The sequence below is a fragment of the Rattus rattus genome, chromosome 11, assembly GCF_011064425.1.
Source record: "Rattus rattus isolate New Zealand chromosome 11, Rrattus_CSIRO_v1, whole genome shotgun sequence".
Classification (NCBI taxonomy): domain Eukaryota; kingdom Metazoa; phylum Chordata; class Mammalia; order Rodentia; family Muridae; genus Rattus; species Rattus rattus.
Window position 1 is genome coordinate 97,774,088 of NC_046164.1, and position 21,182 is coordinate 97,795,269.

Here is a 21,182-nt window from a genome sequence, read left to right on the forward strand (position 1 = left end):
CCTTTAAGTGCTCCCAGAGGTAAGAGGTTGGGGGCTGGGAGTTAAAGAGGCGGGCAGAAACTAAAAGCATACTAATGGATCTGTTAACATTAATCTCCTAAAATCCGAACTGTGTGTGTTTCTGTGTGTGTGTGTGCAACAGGAAGTAGGATACCTGACAATTAGAGCCTAGAACCAAAAGGTACTGGAGACACTCCAAATGGTGGCTAATCTAGAGCCTGGAGTAGTGTGAGCAACTGCCTCCTTTAATGCCTCAATTAGCCAACTTGGGGCCGTGTGGCTGCTATCCTCACTGGGGTCGTGTACCGTATGGTAGAAATAGAGCTTCAAAAAGCACCAGGATCCTGTCGGAACACCCGCAAGCAGGCCTGGCCCTCGGCAGCGGACTTACCTTGGAGCTGTTTGAATCTCCCTTCCAGTTGATTGTAGTTGTAAGGCACCTGCCCGGTGTAGGCCGGCGACAGCGGCCCTGAAATGCTGGATGTCCTCTGCAATTCCATTATGCCCGACCTAAGGCCCAGGCCGGCTGCGCCGTAAAAATCCCGTTCCAGCCCCTTCCTACCCCCATCCAACTCCAAGCAGCTTCCGTGGCTCCGCTCCCGCCCAGGCGAAAGGGCTGGACCTTAAGCCAGTCGCATTCCGGTCGGTCGGAAATGCAGGGTGATCTGATAGGAAGTTGGCTGCAGAGTTCACCTTAGCCTGGTGGAGTTACCACCCCGGCATCTAATCCCCTGTGGATTTCCTTCCTTGTGTGGCCTTTGCCTGGAAGCTAGAAATAAATTACCCGGGAGGGAAGAGAGAGAAGGGAAGGAGCGAAAGGAGGAAGGAGGGAAAGGAGGAAGGAGACAGGATCCTACTGGAAAATATTTTAAATATGGCCAACCCTAAGCACGCTGCGATCCTGCTCAGAGAGCAGCGCACACCTCCCTCCCGCCCGCCCGCTGCCGGTTTGTAATTTAATCGGGAGCTGCGGTGAGCTGCTCAGTGATGTCACCTGATTAGCATAACAGCATTGTAGAGGAAACGCAGGCCGAACACGCGGAGGGGCGCACGCAGGCCAACCTTGCAGATCCCGACCCTCGCGGTCAGGCCCCACAAAGCTGCTGGAATTACGGAGTTCGGTTGAGCGGTCCACCTAACAGAAAGTCTCCGATTACTATCATTCGAAAAGGAGTGCAGGGCCCAGAGGCGGGTCAGAGCCGAGCCGACCAAGCCGTGCACCTGGGCGCAGGCAGCCACTGCGCGGGCGCCAACTGCAAACACAGCCCAACCTGGCGCCACCGTAAGTCAAAGTCAGTCTAGGCATCCTGCAGGATACAGCCCACAGAAATGAGAATGAGGTCCTCTGGAGAACCTTCTCAGCAGATATTCTGCCATTACTGCATTTCTGAGGTGATGCACCCTGTTAGTAACTCCAAGAAAGGACGATTTATCAGAGTACCGTGGTGCAAGGCATTGTGGGAGAAAGGTACACAGGTAAACACTACCTCCAGGATCCCTGGTCTTGAGAACTTTACATTCCTGTGGAAGAGAACAATCGCCTTCAAAACTTACTTTGATTTGTTTACTGACGGCCTCTCAAGTTTTGGTTCTCTCTAGTTGCTTATCTCACCCACTTCTACCAAAAAGAAATCCTAGGCAGAAAATAACGTAACCAAAATATATCTATGGAAAATAATTGACTTTGGTCCTAACCTCTTCCTAATTTTCCTCACTACAACTGGAGGGTCTGTAATAAACTTGGCACTTCCAGCTTGGAACGCTCAGGTTGTGGAGACAGGAAGAAGAATCAGTGAGGCTAGCCTGGTTTGAACATAACAAATTCCAGATCACCAGCTCTACACTGCAAGGTCCCAATCAAAATCTCCTTCCTAAAGGATTCCAGTGTGCTCCTAAGAGGTGGCCAGGCCAGAGCCAGACATGTCGGCAAAGCCTGTTAGCTGTTCATCTTTCAACAATCTCAGCTCCTGTTAGCCACACAGCTGTTTCTAAAAGTCAATTTTTGGCTCCCAAGGCAGGCCCAACCAAAAGACATTTTTACATCCAAGTTGTAGAACATATTCTAAAGCCCTCCTGTCTCTGCCAAAGATAACTAGCAAGACAGTGAAATGCTAGGTCTTAGAAGATATACCTGGTCTAGGATTCTCCAAGACTAACTTTGGAGACAGTCAAGCAAGCTTCCTCATTACATGGTATACTGGCTGGTTTTGTGTGTCAAGTTGACACAAGCTGGAGTTACACAGAGAAAGGAGCCTCAGTTGAGGAAATGTCCTCATGAGACCCAGCTGTAAAGCATTTTCTCAACTAGTGACCAAGGGGGGAGGACCCAGCCCATTGTGGGTGGTGCCATCCTTGGGCTGGTGGTCTTGGCTTCTGTAAGAGAGTAAGCTGAGCAAGCCAGGGGAAGCAAGCCAGTAAGTAACATCCCCCCATGGCCTCTGCCTCAGCTCCTGCTTCCTGACCTGCCTGAGTTCCAGTCCTGACTTCCTTTGGTGATGAACAGCAACGTGGAAGTGTAAGCTGAATAAACCCTTTCCTCCCGGACTTGTTTCTTGGTCATGATATTTGTGTAGGAAAAGAAACCCTGATTAAGACATATGGTCTAAATAAGAAATCCTGGACTCTCAATGTTGGTGATTAATACTGAGAAATAATCCTATCGCTACAAAACCACTAAAGTTGGATGTGAAAGTACCCATACTGATCCAAGCTTACATTCTGTCTCCCATCACAAGACGACAAAGTATAATGGGGAATTATTTCAAGGGAGGGGGGTCTTTTTAGCAGACCCCACTTCACTGTTAAATATGCCAATGATGTGGTGAGTCCCTCTCTGAGTGTTCAATTACAGCACAGAACACTGCAAGACTGCAAAGTGATCTGACATCCAACAATGTTTTTGTTTTAATTTTTAAGTCACTCAGTTATCTTCCTTTTCAGCTCTCATTAGTATGGGGATATATATATATATTAAACAAGCTTTCTAATTAGCCAGGTTACTACATACAGTGTAATGGAAAGACGAGGACTAGGGTAGCCACACTCAAACCTTAAAAGCATAGACTAAAATGCCAGAATGCATGCATTGAGGCTAAAGAAAGGTTTAGCAACCCACAGAAACATCCATTTGGTGGCATGGGGCCAAGTAAAAATGGAAGACAACTCTGAAGGCCCACATGACCTAACTCAGTCTCTGGGAAAAAGTAAAGTTCAGCCAATGTGGACTGCATTTACTGTACACACTGCTGTTTTAGAGGGCTTGAAGAAAACTGGAGAGTTTCTAGACAAAGAGTATGGAACAAATTACAGGCAAATAGTCAAATACTAAAGAAAACACGAAGAGTTCAGAGAACCAGGAGGCCATACCTAGCTAGGAAGAGTCAGTGGGAAGAATCCTAGGGAACACTGGCACCTGGACTTGTTCCTGAAAGACAGACAACCAGTATGTTGGAGAGAAGATGAAGAAGCTTCCTGCCAAAGGAATAGGACAGGAAATGTGACTGCCTAGCTGCAGCACAAAGGAACGGTCAGTTTGAGAGAGAAGCATGGAAACAAGCTAGAATCAAGCCTGGGTTTGGAAAAACCAGAGGAGAACAGGGTCTGCCCTGGGCTTTAGCAGTGATTAACCTGGCAGACAGGAGGGACTAAAAGCAACAAGACACCCGGGCGACTATTTCAACTGTCCAGGGCAAAAGGCCATTAGGGTGTGGCAACAGGACTAGAAAGGAATGGACTGATGTAAGAGTTCACCTGCAGAACTTTGGTTACTAATCCAATGTGAGTCATTCAAAGGCTAATCAAGAGATACTGGCATTAGAGCTGGCTCGAGGGTATGAAGAAGGAATGATGAGCATCCTCTTCTGACAGGCCAACTCTCAGTCACCTGCAACACCAGGTGACATGTCCACAGTGGTCAGGAATGGAGAAGTAAAAGTCAAAGCTGAAGACTGACTCTGGAACACAAGGACAAGAGTGGAGTTAGATCTAGGAAAGGAGAAATAAGGGAAGAAGCTAAGCTGGGATCTGGGGGAAGAAATGGCTTGGGAAAGAAAACAGTGGATGACTGTAGGTATACCACAGGGGTACCAGAGCTTACTCCCCAAGACACCAAAATTGGAGAGAAAACCCACCAGGGAATGAAGATACAATAAAGAAGGGAGACACCCAAGGAGGAATGGAGATCGACAGCATCAAATGATGCAAAAGGGAGATCAGGGAGACAGTACGCCAGGGGTAGATTAGACCAATGGGTCCAGAGCAGCAAAAGCTGTTACCCAAATAAACAGAAGAGGCGATGGAGACATGAGAGGAGCCAGGAGGAGAGATTCTGAGTGGGGCCCAGTCAAGCCTCATGTCTGTGCTCACGTTTCAGCTGGTCCTGAGTTGGTGTGGGCAGGAAGGGAAAGGTGAGTGAATAGTTTGAGGTGAAGCCATCAGCCTTAGCCAATAGGAGGCGCATTCTTGGTCAGGACAAGAATGAAGGTGTTCTGAAGAAGAACCAAATTTAAGGGAGCTTAGTTGTACCTGAATAAAACAACAGGTTCCAAAGTCTTACCCACAGTCTTACAGTTACCTCAGAAAGAGAATCTCCAAGACCCTACCCTAACCAATCGCTGAAAAATCTGCATGTCCATGGAGGGTTAAAGGAAAATTTTCAGTATGCTTAACCAGCTTTCTGTAGTAACAGATTGTGTAATTTTAATTTGTCCCATTTTTTCCCCCTCATCTAAAAACTGTCATTGCTCACCCAGGTAGGGGGCCAACTCTGATAAATGGTTGTGTCTGTCTTCTAACTGCAGCCAGATTCCAAAGTAAAATACAGACAGGCATGGCTGGTAAGGAAGCTACAGGAACAAAACAACTGAAGCCCATACAGGCTGCGTCTGTGATACAAGATACAGCCAGGTGCCTTTAGTGATCTGTACAGAAGCAACAGGGCATGGTAGAAGGGCAGAGCCTTTGGTGCATAGGCTCATCCTAACATCCAAGTGCCGATTTTGTGTATTGGCTTCTAACTTTCTTGGGGCCTCATAGTCCTTGTCCATAAACCAAACAAGATGGACTCTACAGTCATAAAATTTTCCATATATCCTTAAAGTATTAATCTGTGACTTGAGCGCCACGAGCTTGGGTTTCTGCTGTTATAACTTTACTCTCAATTACCAGTCTTCACATACCGTTATACGTGAATGGTTGTGGTGGTTTAAATGAGAACAGCTTCTGTAGGCTCATAGATTTGAATGCTTGGTCCCCAGTTGGTAGAACTGTTTGAGAAGGATTGTGAGGTGTGGCTTGTGTTTGTGGATGGGATGTGAGCTCCCAGCTACTGTTCCAGTGCCCTGCCTGCCTGCCTGCCTGCCTGCCTGCCGCATGCTCCCTCCTTCCCATGATGGTTATAGATTCATCCTCTAGAACTATAAGCTCCAACACACTGTCTCTTCTCTATGTTTCCTTGGTCATGGTGTCTCTTTATAGCAATTAAAAAGTAGCTACAGTGGTCACCATCATACACATAGATTACAGAGGGTTCTCATTGGCTGGGGTGTGATGCTCACCTTTAATACAGCGCTAAGGAAACAGAGGCAGGTGGAGTTTTGAGAGGCTGAGGCCATCCTGATCTACACAGAGTTCCAGGTTAGTAGTGAGACCCTGTCTCAAAAACTGAAGAAAAAAAAAGTTTCACGTAAAATGTCTCAAGTGACTGTGATATTGTCTCCAGTTTGTATACAAGGTGTGTGCTTTTCCTTACCCATGGCTGCATAGCTGGTGAGCAGCAGAACTGACTGGTCTACCCCCAACCTGACCAAGTCCAGCACACTCTCCAGATCTTCAGTTCTCCAGTATTCGTAGAGTCTATTTAGTCCACTAAGCAATGATTTGTGAGCTTTATAACAAAGCCAGGAGACTCTATCAAGGTAAGCCTAAAATCCACGCAGGGCCACAATGAACCTTCACATTATCCTTTAGGTCTGAACTAGACACACCCTTTACACAAAGTTCACACAAAACTTGCTACTTTGAGAGCCCTGGTGTGAATGGGGTTTGTTTAGCTTTATTTGGTCTTTTCATACTCAATTTTCTTTTATACTCTTTTTTTTTTTTTTTTTTTTCTTTTTTTTTTTTTCTTTTTTTTTTTTTTTTTCGGAGCTGGGGACCAACCCAGGGCCTTGCACTTCCTAGGCAAGCGCTCTACCACTGAGCTAAATCCCCAACCCCTTTATACTCTTTTTCGCCACTTGATGGATCTGTACTGTCTGGGATTCTATAGGATTTGGTATGTGGACTGTTAATGAGAATATAAGGGGGGAGTGGATTAAACCTCTGTTCTCAGGGCCATTGTGCTGCCCTGGGTTGGGGAGATGAATGCTTGTCCTGCGTTATAGCAAGCATAAGAAGGGTAAGCTTCGGCTGTTCATTTCCTGAAAACCCAAACATTAACAAGACTGAAGATGTCCAGGAGAGGGTGTTGAAAATGCTAAGATGGGACCAGCATTTGTACACATCTAACCCCAGGATTTGGAAACCCAAGTCCAGAGCTGGGAAGGAATGGGGCGAGGTTTTACACAAACAATTGCTGGGCAGACTCTTTGCACTGCTCTTTCCAGATTTGCCTTTCAATCCTTTCCCTCCCTCCTTCCTTCTTTTTTGAAGGCAGGGCTGTACTCTGTAGCCCAGGCTGGTCCTCCTGCTTCAGCCTCCTGAGTGCTAGGATTCCAGGTGTGAGTTGCTACACCCAGCAGATTTTCATTCCTCATTACTGTCAATCCCTGTGACAGATAATCAGACAATTCCCTGGAGCATTTCTTTTCAATAAACAGGAACATTGTTACTATACCTCCCACTGCATCTGTATGCCAGGACTGTTCTACATTACCTTTCTGCCTCATCCAGGTTCTTAATGCCTTACCCCTCCCGGCCTACCTACTCCATTAAGTAGTCACACAGTTCATTCTTCTGCTTAACTCCCCCATTATGAAACACACACTCACAATCTTCCTTCAGGGCCAGGCAAGATGGCTCAGCAGGTAATAGTGAGGGCCTGCCTCCAAGCCCGAAGACTTGCATTCAATATCAGGGACCCACATGTGGGAAAGAGACAACCAACTCCTTGAAGTTGTCCTCTGACTTCAATATGTGTTCTCAAACACACACTAATTAAAATCTTTTGAGTTACAAAACAGTAACTCACAAAGCATGACCACCATCACACAGACTATGAAGCAAGTTACAAAAGGCCCACGTTTCTTGGGGGCCAGGATACTACACTATACGTCATGATCAGCCGCTTAGAGGAATAACTCCTCTCGGTCTCTCACACTCCTCCCACCTGCTTCATACACATACAGAAGCAAAATCATCTAGTCATACAGCAGACCCTAAAATACCAGAGCAGAACAAACCTCATTCATCCCATTTTCTCTGTCTGGCTCATATGATCCTTTCAGAACTGCACATACAGCATCTGACATTAATGCCGCTAAGCAAACCAGTTAAGTTACACCAGTAAGAAGCAGCCACAGTCCTGGGTAAGGACTGCTGGTTACTGAGCCTTCTATCCTACCCAAACTCATCCATGTCATCTGTCATCTGCACAGGCAAGCCTTCCTTATATAGGCAAAAGAACACTCCAGTCCAGAAGCCCTGCCTTGGCAAACAGGTGTCGCTAAGCTAGTGAATCTATTACCAGTTGGCTTGGAACCTGGGCCCCTCCCCTTCAGGTACTCTGTAAAGGGGAGTGTTTGAGCAATGTTAAGATGGGCCGGGCCTGCTGTTGCCCTGACTTTTGGTTGTGCTTTTGACCTCCCACACAGTGGGGCAAAGGCAGATGTACACTGACTGGTGTGCAGAGCTATGGGGCTCCAATTTTAGGAGGAATTCATGGGACAGGAGAACACATTGTTCCTGGGAAGCATAGCTCAAGGAAAGCAACGGGAAAGGTGTGATGTAAATCTGTTCTTGGTAAAACTTAAGTGTTCTGACCCTGCCCTCAAGTATTCACAGCCACTTTTATCTTTTCCAGGGACGGTGAAGGGGAAAGATGAAGAAACCACATTAACCAGGCACCTGGACCGGTGGGGGGTGTGACAAGGGCCTTATCGTCAAGCCAGACTTCAGACTGCCTTGTCTCCTAACAGCCAGAGCTAACCCATCCCACCAGCCCTGCCCACCACACCATTACACCATCACTTTCTCCTCTGCTAAAGTGTGGGAGATGCAAATACCAGCAAGCAGTGATGGGTCAGCAACAGAGACAGTGACAGCTACAGGAAGCGCTGCTTCAAATGCATCTACACCCAGATTTGTCCTTCTTCCTGGGAAAGAGCTAAGCAGAGAGAGAGAGGAGAAAGGAGAGGGAGAGGGAGAGGGAGAGGGAGAGGGAGAGGAGAGGGAGGGAGAGGGAGAGGGAGAGGGAGAGGGAGAGGGAGAGGGAGAGGGAGAGGGAGAGGGCGAGAGCGCACGCGCAAGCGAGAGAGTGCTTTCCTTACACAACTGCTCTATGCTCCTATGTGATTTTAATCTAACCCTATCTCTTGTCAATGTTTCATACTAACATGAGAATGTGGGTTTCTGTTTATTAATAAGAAGTAGAAGATATATCTCTTGCTTTTTGAAAACAGACCCAGTTGCAGGGACAGGGAGCATGGGTAGCCCTGGCATGCTAGCATGTGCAGTGTCTTTAGGATGCAGTCATTTCTTCCTGCACCTGAGCTCCTGCTGATTTCTCATCGAGATAGTATAGTCTCCTCCCACAGGACCTTGATATGCAGACACTCACTGAGTCCAGGCTCTAAATAATTCATCGATGGTCCTGTCACTCAAGAGCACTAAGGCCCACCAGCTGCCTATGCGGTGGGAGCCAGCCTCTAGGTTTAAATACTATGAGGTACCTCTGAGACTGCTTCTAGAAAATACTACAATCCTCTTTTATTTTCTCTCCTATTTTAAGCAACATAATTTCCAGTTTGAAAGAGGATACGTTTTCAAGTAAATGAAGAGGAAGAAAGTGGCTTCCTTAAACAAGTACATCGTCAGGGTATCCTTCCCTACTCAGAATTCTGGGAAGACACAGCAGAGCAGCAGACACAGCCTTGTCCTCCTCCAGCCTACTCAGCAACCACTGCCTGCCTCGAGTGTTCCAAGTCTGTTCCTGGTTTCCGTCACCTCTCGGTGTATAATGTAATGATTCTTCCTTCAAGAATAGCTTAAAACTATAGCCTATACATGTATAATCTACAGCTCCCCCTTCTCCAGGAAGGCTTCCCAGATTACAGCAGCTATGACAATGGCTTCTTACTTCTAGGAAAGCCTACACTAGAAGCACCAGCCTCCCTCTGACACTTATCGCAATTTTAGATTATAACTTATCTCCTCTTGTGTGCCAGTCTTGTCTACTTAGTTGAAATAATGGAAGATCCAAGAAAAGTAAAATGTGAACTCTGTTCTCAGCTTTTGACACCAGCTGTGTAATCCTGAGCTGGATTCTTAGCCTGCCCAATACTTCTCCTAAAACCAAAAGAAAAATGACTGGTCTCTGGGATACAATGTTCTTAGAACTGTATCTTAAGTCACATTATTTATCATGAAGACATGTTAAATAACATTCTCCAGGATATTCCCTACTCCAGGAGCCAAGCAATTACCCAGAACCATGTAGCTCTTTGAGAAGTTTCAAGGGGGATAGGGCAATCGACGGTTCTGAGGTGGAGCCAGCCTCACAAGGTAGCAGAGCCAGTTCTACCTAGGGTGACACACTGGTCCGTGCTTCAGCAGAACTCTTAAGGTGTCAGAGGTTCCTTTTCAAAGCCCACAATCTAAGCTGATCATTTCATCTACAGGTTATAAAAATCAGGCAAGAGCTGTGCACCCAAGATACAAAGTAAGCTCCTGGTACGAAGAAGGTTGGGAAGCAGGCCTTATGGTTCCTGCTGTCTCTTTCACATGCCCAGCAGAGCCTGCAAAGTGCAGGAAGCTGAGGACAAAGGAAGGGGCAGGCACTTCTCACAGAAATTCATCAGCCAAGAAGGCCCAGGACCTGAATTCTAGAAAGCTCTTGATAATCCTCTCTCCCATCTACCTTCCAGAATCCGACACCAGCAGAGAACCAACCAACTAAAGTAACAGAGGACTGATCATCTTTGTGTCCTTTTTTGCTGAACTTGAACCAGCTCAAAGAATTAAGGCCTAGACTACCACACTGTCAGTTTCCATCTCAGCATCCTAAGCAGAACTGAGAACACAGGCCCCTAACAGACCCTACTGTTCAAAGACCCCTCGGATCAATTTTCTAAACTGACCTGGCCTTACCTACATTCTTCTTATGAAGTCCTGAGGGAACTTAGTCCCTTAGGTTACCATCTACTCAGAAACACATGAAACAATGCCTTTCTATTACTGACAGGGTCTCAAGTAGCAAAGGCTAGCCTAAAGCTCACTGTGTAGTTGAGGGTGATGCAGAAGCTCTGATCCTCCTGTTCTCAACCCCGAGTGGTGAGATTACTGGCATGAGCAGTCAATTCCAGTTTGTGATACTGAGGGTCCAGCTTACACTGATCCACACCCCAGCCTCCCTCTATACCCTGATTTAACCGTCTTATCAGAGCTCCAGTAAAGGACGTGCAGGGACCTGGAACTTGTTTAAACCAGTGGAGACAAGTAAATGATTTCAGCACATGAAAACAGTATGAGGTTCTTCACACTGTTATAGAAGTCCCATGTCTGGGAAATAACACAGAGGTTCAAAAGTGATGTTTACACATCCCGCTTATTGCAACATCCTGCAAAGCAGTCAGGAAATGGGAATAAATCAATGAAAGCACAGATAAAGGAAATCTGCAGTCAGGGACCTCAGGTCCATCTTCAGAGGCCCACATTAAAAAGCAAGTGATGTGGTAGTGCGGACTTGTTATCCTCGCATTGAGGAATTGAGGACAGCAGGGCTCTACCAGCCTATTTGTCAAGTTCTAGACCAGTGAGAGAACTTGTCTCAAAAAAGACGGTGCATGCACCTGAAGAATAACACTGGACTGTCTAATTTGACGCTGCTTGAGTCATCGGAGATAAAGGAGTCTCAGTTGAGAAAACGCTTCCATGAGATATAGCTGTAAGGTATTTCCTCAATTAGTGATCAAGGGGGAAGCCACAGCCCACTGTGGGTGTTTTGTCCCTGGGCTGTGGTTCTGGGTTCTGTAATAAAGCATACTGAGCAAGCCAGCCAAGCAAGCCAGTAAGTAGCACCCCTCCATGGCCTCTGTATTAGCTCCTGCCTACAGGCTCCAGCCCCGCTGGAGATACTGTGCTTTTTCCAATGATGGACTGTGCTCTAGAAGTGTAAGCAGAAAAAGCCCTTTCCTCCCCAACTTCCTTTTTGGTTATGGTTATGATTTCCCACCTAGGGTTGATCTCTATCCTCCTCACACATGTACACACATGTGTGAACACCCATACCTTCATGTGCACCCACAAACATTAACACTCATACACAACAAAAAGGAAAATGAGATACACACACGCACTAGAACATTATTCTGCTTTAAAAAATGAAGTCCTGCCACAAGCTACCACATGGATGAAACCTTAAAGGTATTATGTTAAGTGCAAAGAGCCAGTCAAAACTAGAAAAACAGGCTCATACTGACCATACAAGGGTCCACGGCAGTCTGTGCAGGTCTGAGCTGAGAAGACAGCCGTAGTGGTGTTGCACTGTGAACAGGAAATGGCCCAGCAAGGCAAACTGACATGCCTTAGAAATGATCAAGCCACTCAGTGTTCCTGGAGCCCCTTCTGCTTCTGGGCAAGGAGCAATTTGCCGGTGTGGACTAACCAGAGGGCACAGAGAGAGGATCAAAATGAACAAAATCAGAAATGAAAAGGGAGACATAACAACAGAAACTTAGAAAATCCAAAAAGTCATCAGTTCCTACTACAAAAGCCTATATTCAACAAAACTGGAAAATCTGGAGGAAATAGACAAATTTCTAAACAGATATCAGGTAGCAAAGTTAAGTCAGGATCAGATAAACCATTTAAACAGTCCCATGTCTCCTAAGGAAATCAAAGCAGTGATTAAAAGTCTCCCAACCAAAAAAAGACCATGACCAGATGGGTTTAGCGCTGAATTCTATCAGACCTTCATAGAAGACCAAATATCAATACTCATCAAACAATTCCACAAAATAGAAGCAAAGGCAACACTACTCAATTCATTCTATAAAGCCGAAATTACACCTATACCTTTAGTATACCAAGACCCAACAAAGAAAGAGAACTTCGGACCAATTTCCCTTATGAATATTGATGCCAAAATACTGAATAAGTTTCTCACAAACCTAATCCAAGAACACATCAAAACAATCCACCATGATCAAGTAGGCTTCATTCCAGGGATACAGGGATGGTTCAATATATGGAAATCCATCAACGTAATCTACTATATAAAGTAACTCAAAGAAAAAAAAAACTGCATGATCATCTCATTAGTTGCTGAGAAAGCATTTGACAAAATTTAACACCCCTTCATAGTAAAAGTCTTGGAAAGATTAGGAATTTAAGGTCCATGCCTAAATATAGTAAAAGCAATACACAGCAAACCAATAGCCAACACCAAACTAAATGGAGAGAAACTTGAAGCAATCCCACTAAAATCAGAGGACTAAACAATGCTGCCCACTCTCCCCCTACCTATTCAATATAGTATTTGAAGTCCTAGCCAGAGCAATTAGACAACAAAAAGAGGTCAAATGGATACAAATTGGCAAGGAAGAATCAAAATAAGTGACCCCAAAAATTCCACCAGAGAACTCCTAAACCCAATAAACAACTTTAGCAAAGGGGCTGGATATAAAATTAACTCAAAGAAATAAGTAGCCTTCCTCTCTACTCAAAGGCTAAAGAGGCTGAAAAAGAAATTAGGTAAACAGCACCCTTCACAACAGTCATAAATAATATAAAATACCTTGGTGTGACTCTAACCAAGCAAGTGAAAGATCTGTATGACAAGAACTTCAGAAAGAAATTGAAGAAGAGCTCAGAAGATGGAAAGATCTCCCATGGTCAAGGATTGACAGGATTAATTATAGTAAAAATGGCCATCTTGCCAGAAGCAGTCTACAAATTTAATGCAATCCTCATTAAACTCCCAAGTCAATTCTTCACAAAATGAGAAAGAGCAATTTGCAAGTTCATTTGGAATTAAAAAAAAAATAAACCCTGGATAGTGAAAACTCTTTTCAACAAGAAAAGAACTTTTGGGGGAACCACCATCCCTACCTTCCAGCTGTATTACAGTGGAATAGTGATAAAAACTGTATGGTATTGGTACAGAGACTGGAAGGTAGATCAGTGGAATAGAATTGAAGACCTAGAAATGAATCCACACACCTATGGTCCCCTGATCTTCGACAAAGGAGCCAAAACCATCCAATGGAAGAAAGCATTTTCAACAATGCTACTGGTTCAGCTGGAGATCAGCAGGTAGAAGACTGCAAATCGATCCATTCTTATTGCCCTGTACAAAGTTCAAGTCCAAGTATATCAAGGACCTCCATATAAAACCAGATACACTCAAACTAATAGATACACTCAAACTAATAGAAGAAAAAGTGGAGAAGAGCCTGAAACAGAACACATGGGCGCTGGGGAAAATTTCCTGAACAGAACACTAATGGCTTATGCTCTATGATCAAGAATCGACAAATGCGACCTCATAAAATTTCAATGTTTCTATAAGGCAAAGGACACTGTCATTAGGATAAAATGGCAACTAACAGATTGGGAAAAGATCTTTACCAATCCTACATCAGATAGAGAGCTAATATCCAATATATGCAAAGAACTCAAGAAGTTAGACTCCAGAGAGTCACATAACCCTATTAAAAACGGGGTACAGTGCTAAACAAATTCTGAGCTGAGGAATATCAAATGGCTGAGAAGCATTTAAAGAAATGTTCAATATCCTTAGTAATCAGGGAAATGCAAATCAAAACAACCCTGAGATTCCACCTCACACCAGTCAGAATGGTTAAGATCAAAACTCAGGGGACAGCAGATGCTGTTGAGGATGTGGAGAAAGAGAAACACTCCTCCATTGTTGGTGGGATTGCAAACTGGTACAACCACTTATTCAGTCTGGAAGTTCCTCAGAAAGTTGGGCATAGTAATTAATACCTGACGACCCAGCTTTACCACTCCTGGGCATACACCCTATGCTCCAACATATAACAAAGACACATGCTCCATATGTTCATAGCAGCCTTATTTATAATAGCCAGAAGCTGGAAAGAACCCAGATGTCCTTCAACAGAGGAATGGATACAGAAAATGTGGTACATCTACACAATGGCGTACTACTCAGCCATCAAAAACAATGACTTCATGAAATTCTTAGACAACTGGATGGAACTAGAAAATATCATCCTGAGTGTGGTAACCCAATCACAAAAGAACACACATGGTATGTGCTCACTTATAAGTGGATATTAGCCCAAAAGCTCGGAATACCCAAGCTATAATTCACAAAGCACACGAAGCTCAAGAAGAAGGAAGACCAAAGTGTGAATGCTTCAGACCTTCTTAGAAAGGGGAACAAAAATACTCATGGAGGAAATCTTGAGACAAAGTGTGGAGCAGAGACTGCCCCAACTGGGGGGATCCATCCCATATACAGACAGCAAACCCAGACACTATTGCAGATACCAAGAAGTGCATGATGACAGGAGCCTGATGTAGCTGTCTCCTGAGAGGCTCTGCCAGAGGTGGATGGTTGCAGCCAACCATTGAACTGAGAACAAGGTCCCCAATGGAGGAGTTAGAGAAATGGCTGAAGTAGCTGAAGGGGTTTACAACCCCGTAAGAACAACAACAATATCAACCAACCAGATCCCCCAGAGCTGCCAGGGTTTAAACTACCATCCCAAGAGTACACAGGGATAGACCTATGGATCCAGCAACCTATGTAGCTGTGGATGGCCTTCTGGGCAGCAATGGGAGGAGAGGCCCTGCCAAGGCTTGATGCCCCACTGTAGAAGAATGTCAGGATGGGGAGGTGAGAGGGAGTGAGTGGGTGAAGGAGCACCCTCATAGTAGCAGGGGGAGGAGGTATGGCATAGTGGGTTTCTGGAAGGGAAACCAGAAAAGGGGATAACATTTAAAATTTAAATTAAAAAATCCAATAAAAGAAAAAAAAGGAAAAAAGAAGAACTGGGCTGGGATTCCTGCCTAATGTCAGTTTTATAACAAAGGTCTCATAAATAAGTTACTGATTCATACTTGTGTGTAGTGCTGTGGGGTGACGACCACTCAGCAGGCCCAATTACTGCAGGGCCTTGTGAGCTCTACAGTTCCAATCTTAGCCAACTGCTCCAGATCTGTGTCTTCCAGTCAGTATCTCTAAGCCTGATATCCCAAAGTTGACAAACTGTGACTTCAGACACAGTAGCCCATCATGCCCATCATACCGAGACAGACGTATATTCATTAGCGCTCTCTCTCTCTCTCTCTCTCTCTCTCTCTCTCTCTCTCTCTCTCTCTCTCTCTCTCTCTGTGTGTGTGTGTGTGTGTGTGTGTGTGTGTGCACTCGTGCACACAGGAATGCTTGCATATATATATGGGATCACCTTGGCAGGTGTTAAGACTTGTTTTTTTCTACTCTGAGCATTTTATACTATCCCGTCACGAACTTCTCTAAAATACTTGCCCACCCAGATGCTGTTAGGGATAGTTTGAGGGGTATTAAAGGCTCAGAAAGCAATGGTCCAACATTCTTAGTGATCCAAGAAAAAAAAAATCATACTTGTAGTTGGCCAATTGAAGATTATGAAAGAGTGAATGGCAAAAATCATTACCCTGGAAAGAAGTCTGTAATTTCAAGTGCTTATAATCAGTTACACTCTACAAGGGCCTGCATTTCTGACTCACCAAACATAAAACATTAACAAGAAAATTTTCCACGAGACTTGAGTAGGCATCATAGATCATTCCTATTTCATTCCTCTCATGAAGGACAAAGGTTGCTACCGTCACCTACCAACATGTACTTGTAACCCACTCTTCACCAGTTACACAGAACTGCTGGAAGACAGGAAAATTCAGCTTGGTAACAGAACAATGTCAGTTTGCTAACTCCCTAGGGTATTTCATGCCAAAAATCATTGGTTGTTTGTGCTTTTGTTTTTCTCCCCAGTGCTAGCACTTAACCCCAGGGCCTTGAATGTACCAGGGAAACAGCCCTCCACAGCTTACAGTTTATTCTGTCATATCTTTTAAATGTGTGGTATAATAAATGCTTGTTTGTTTTTTTAAAGTAAGAGGTTAGTTAGGACCCCTGTGCCCCCTATAAACTGGTTTTGCTTCTGTGCTTACAATCAGACACAGAAAATACACATAAAGCTCCGATTCTCAATTCGCAACCTTTCTCTAAAGCACAGGCAATTCTCTCTCTCTCTCTCTCTCTCTCTCTCTCTCTCTCTTTTTTTTATCTTTATTAACTTGAGTATTTCTTATTTACATTTCGATTGTTATTCCCCTTCCCGGTTTCCAGGCCAACATCCCCCTAACCCTTCCCCTTCCCCTTCTATATGCCTGTTCCCCTCCCCATCCTACCCCCATTACCGCCCTCCCCCCAACAATCACATTCACTGGGGGTTCAGTCTTAGCAGGACCCAGGGCTTCCCCTTCCACTGGTGATCTTACTAGGATATTCATTGCTACCTATGAGGTTGGAGCCCAGGGTCAGTCCAGGTATAGTCTTTGGGTAGTGGCTTAGTCCCTGGAAGCTCTGGTTGCTTGGCATTGTGGTTCATATGGGGTCCCAAGCCCCTTCAAGCTCTTCCAGTCCTTTCTCTGATTCCTTCAACAGGGGTCCTATTCTCAGTTCAGTGGTTTGTTGCTGGCATTCGCCTATGTATTTGCTGTATTCTGGGTGTGTCTCTCAGGAGAGATCTACATCCGGTTCCTGTCAGCCTGCACTTCTTTGCTTCATCCATCTTGTCTAATTGGGTGGCTGTATATGTATGGGCCACATGTGGGGCAGGCTCTGAATGGGTGTTCCTTCTGCCTCTATTCTAAACTTTGACTTCCTATTCCCTGCCAAGGGTATTCTGATTACAGATGTCCCAAATGAACTACACAAACTATCTCACAGCCTTCCTCATAATTCTCTGAAATTAAGCAATTGTTTGGAGATGTATGAAATATTAATACCAAGTCAAGGATCACAGGGTTTTGGTTGCCTCTGAGTCTTACATCTGGTAACACAAGCTGGAGCACACAAGAGCAGCCACAGAAAATCTTGATTGGAGTATTAAAATAAGGAAAAATGCCCCTATCAAAGGCTGCTATTAACACTTTGCATTATTATACAATATTCCCCAAGGAGATGGCGATCCATAAGTTTTAAGTATGATAAATAATCCTCCTGGAAGCCTACTCAGATTCCTTTTTTATCATTCTCTGATACCAAGCTACAGCTGTCAACATACAGAGGAATGCACAGGAGAGCTAAATTACTCCACCAAAGGCTAGCATGTTCCAGCAAGTACTAGCCTGCTTGACTAGGATTTTTCTACACTGAATATGTCCCTCTGTCCCTTTCCCTCCAACTTCAGAGAATAGAGTTAGAATGGGAAAAATCCATATACCAAAAATTTTAGGTATTTTTGTTGTACTCCTTCCACAAATCATTTTCTCTCAAATTTAGGAGCATGCAGGATCACTGTGAGTATAGTGTGTAGACATAAAACAGAAGTCCAGTCAGAGAAGGCCAAATAAAGAGACCACACAGATTTTTTTTTTTTCATTAAAAAACAAAGTCATGGGGTTGGGGATTTAGCTCAGTGGTAGAGCACTTGCCTAGGAAGCGCAAGGCCCTGGGTTCGATCCCCAGCTCTGAAAAAAAGAAAAAAAAAAAAACCAAAAAAACCAAAGTCATGGTGCTGATACACAGCTTTATGTATGTCCCCCATTGGTAAAGAGGCTGCACAAGCCCTGGGCTCAATCCCCGGAACTGCTAGAAAACAACACGTTTAAAAATCCCAACCCAAATGACTTCCTCAGTGCTTCTTCCCAGTTCCTGGAACGAGGACTGAGTCACAAATGCCCTCTGAGCACCAGAGCCAGCAAAGGCAAAGGTCACCAGTGGCTTCAGGCCATCAGAACACGTATGTGCCTTCTGAAAGCCTGTGATTTCCCACGGTGACTTCTAATCCTGCCACCTTCATTAAGGTAACATCCTCAGTGTGTAGCACTTAAAAGACTTATTTTCAGTGGGGCATGCTAGTGCACACCTTTAGTCCCAGCACTCAGAGGCAGAAGTTTATCTACTACCTCACAGTAATTGGCAGGGCAGAAATGTGATTCTCATTTAGCATCAGCCTAGAAATGAACAATTCTGGATGCTTGCCAAACCCAGAAAGGCCTAGAAGCTTTGGCCATAAGAGAATTTCCCAAAGGCGCCTGCCCTGTTAGAGGGAGAATCTCCAAGTCTGTACGGTTTCTGAGGGCTACACAGTGTGTAGACAAATTTAGTATGAGCGATAATTCTAAAACTGTAATAATGGTGCGCAAACCCAAGCAGTGGCCTCTGCTGATTTATTTACCAGAGTACTCCACAAAACCCTCTAGTGCTTCTGACACCTCGTGTGCTTAGGTACCTGTGAGGAGAGCCAAGGTCCTGATCCCCTTCTTCCCTCTCTTGTTCCCTCCACAGCCTTTAAAGAGCCAGGTCGAGGGTACAAACACAACAGTTTAAGACCTGTTACTGACTGAGGAGTGGAGTGTCTCCGAATACTATTTTAGATTTGAAGGTGGGCTTTCCTAAAATCGTTTCGTGCCAGGGTGAGAGGCTCATCTGTAGACGCTGAAGCATTCCAGGAGTTGGATCAAGTACTGTGGTAGTAAAACCTAAAAGGAAACGTTTCCCTCTGGAGAAGCACGACAGTTTCATAAATACCTTCCCTCCCTCCGGCCTCTTCTCTCTGTCACTCTGGGATAGATCCCAGTGTCCCTGGGACCTCGGCAGCAGTTCTCCAGGTAACCCTCAGGGCCTCTGGCTCTCTGGTGGTGGGAATCTCAGGGAGGCCCTCTGTAAACCTCTCCTGAGTTGAAGCAGTCTTCTAGGATAAGGACTAACTAAGCCCCTTGGCCTTTCTGTCCACTCCTTCTGCTCCTGATACCCGTCCACCTCTCTGCCTGCAATTCCCTCCCACATACTGACACTGCCTCTTCTGAATGAGCACAGAGTTCCTCTCTCCACAGACTCCCTCTCCCTCATGGCCAGCCTCTCTAATGCTAACCACAATGCCTGTCAGAAAGCAGACACTGAGTATTAGGCCATTTATCCCATTCCCTAATAAATGACTAAACCACTAACATTCTGATTCCCAAAGCTTACAAATAAAGAGGCCACTATGCTGTCCTTTGAAATGCACCTGTTAGAACAGAATGCCTTAATGGCATTCATAAAATCTAATTATCTGAGCAACGCTAGCATTTTAAAAAGCAGAAAAGAAAATATCACAAGCAGTTCGTGGAGTACTAGTAAACACTACTTCATTAATTTGAACTAGGTACACACGCACAAATACATCCATAAAAATGCACTTATCTAGCAACGAGATTACCAATGTAAGCATACTTCTTCCTAGTAATGTGGTCAAAAATTGTTCCTTTCAAAATAGTGAAAGTCACTAACCAAATCACTGATTACTCTGAAGTCCTTCATTTAGCTTAGAAAACAAAAACCATCATCCTCATTGTAAAATTAGTTTGAGTGTACCACTTAAGATGGCTTCCGGGTGGGGAAAGTTAAAAAGCACCTCCACATGGGAATGCCTGAAGATTACAGCCGATTAAATGCGCAGAGAGAATTGCACACCTGCTAGCACCGGAGTTGGGTTTTAGGTTTCACATTAGGATCAGGTCTTCCCAAGCTCCACCCCACTCCCATCCTGTATTTCTCAGGGCAGTCTTGAATGCCTCTGCATTATTTACAAGCATCCATGCCAACACTGGCCTTAGATGTCTGGGGCCAGAGTACAGTTCCATGAAAGGTGTGCCTAGGGACTAGTGGAACAGGGAATCACACGCCAATCCCCAGTCGAGCAACCAGTTCTGGGTATAGACTTCTGTGCTGACAGTAGACAACTATAGAGCTGAGTGATCTGGTGTGCAAATCTGTTTCTCCAAACTCAGTGCCATAGTTTCAGGAGTCTGAAACTGTCACACATCCACATTCCTGTCTAGAGAACAAAAGTAAAACCTTACCACAGGGCAAGGCTGGCTAACTGATATACTGTTATTTCTAAGGGCTTAGGAAGTTACTAGGTTGGTAGTGGTTGTTGTTGTTGTTGTTGTTGTTGTTGCTGTTGTTTTGTTGTCAGCCCCGAGGGAAAGGCTTAATTCATACCATACCTGAAACAACAGTGACAATAACATTGTAGTCTGGGGCTGCTTGTAGCCAATGGCCTTTGTCTACTGTAGCAAAAAGAGGTATTCTCTGGATCCAGCTTCAACACTGCATCCTTGTCATGCCTGGCCCCTATGGTCACTAAATGTCTTTGTCACAGTGGAAAATTCCAAGAGGAAAACAGAAACTACACTTGTAAGAATGAACCATTACATTCTTAAGCTCAAGACAGTGGAGGTGCACACCTTTAATCCTAGCGCTTGGGAAGCAGCAACAGGCGGGCCTATCTCTGTCCATTTCAGGGTTATGGTGAGATCCCATCTCAAGAAGAATCAATCAATTAAATCCCAAACCTCTAAGACGCTAATAAAGGCACCTAGAAAAGATAGGTAAAGAGCAGGCAGTCTCTGGGGGAGTGGTCCCTTAGTGAGGTCTCTGTGAAGCTTTTTTTTTTTTTTTTCAGGAAAATTGAAAAGTAAAGAGGCAGAGATGGGAAGGACTCCAACAGTAACCTTGTGACCCTCAAGGGCAAAAGCCAGACACTTTTAACATAAAAAGAGGCAGAGGCCAACATGACAAGCTATCTGATTCTCACCGCAATGGGCCATACACGCTTATAGACAAATGCTTCCAGGAGCCTCTGCTGACCTCACAGTAGACAGAGTTTAACTGATCCAAGTGAATGATGGGAGAAAAATTAAACTCCAGAGGCTGCTGTCAAAGTGACCGTGCTTCTGCTCTTCCCCTAAAGGCGAAGGAGGCACTTGTGTTGGTTCAGGTTACT

General features: G+C 44.8%; 1 protein-coding gene across 3 annotated transcripts in view; it reads right to left on the minus strand.

The window, feature by feature from the left end:
• Sptbn1 (spectrin beta, non-erythrocytic 1) overlaps nt 1-21,182 on the minus strand; it is a 172,283-nt gene that overhangs the window by 99,228 nt on the left and 51,873 nt on the right. Inside the window, exon 1 of one of the 3 annotated variants that reach the window (XM_032917111.1) lies at nt 392-938. The exons of the other annotated variants lie outside the window; for them this stretch is intronic. Coding sequence (XP_032773002.1) covers nt 392-500 — 109 coding nt within the window. The 5' untranslated portion in view covers nt 501-938. Of the gene's footprint in view, nt 1-391; nt 939-21,182 lie in introns of those variants that run through there. 3 annotated transcript variants of the gene reach the window in all.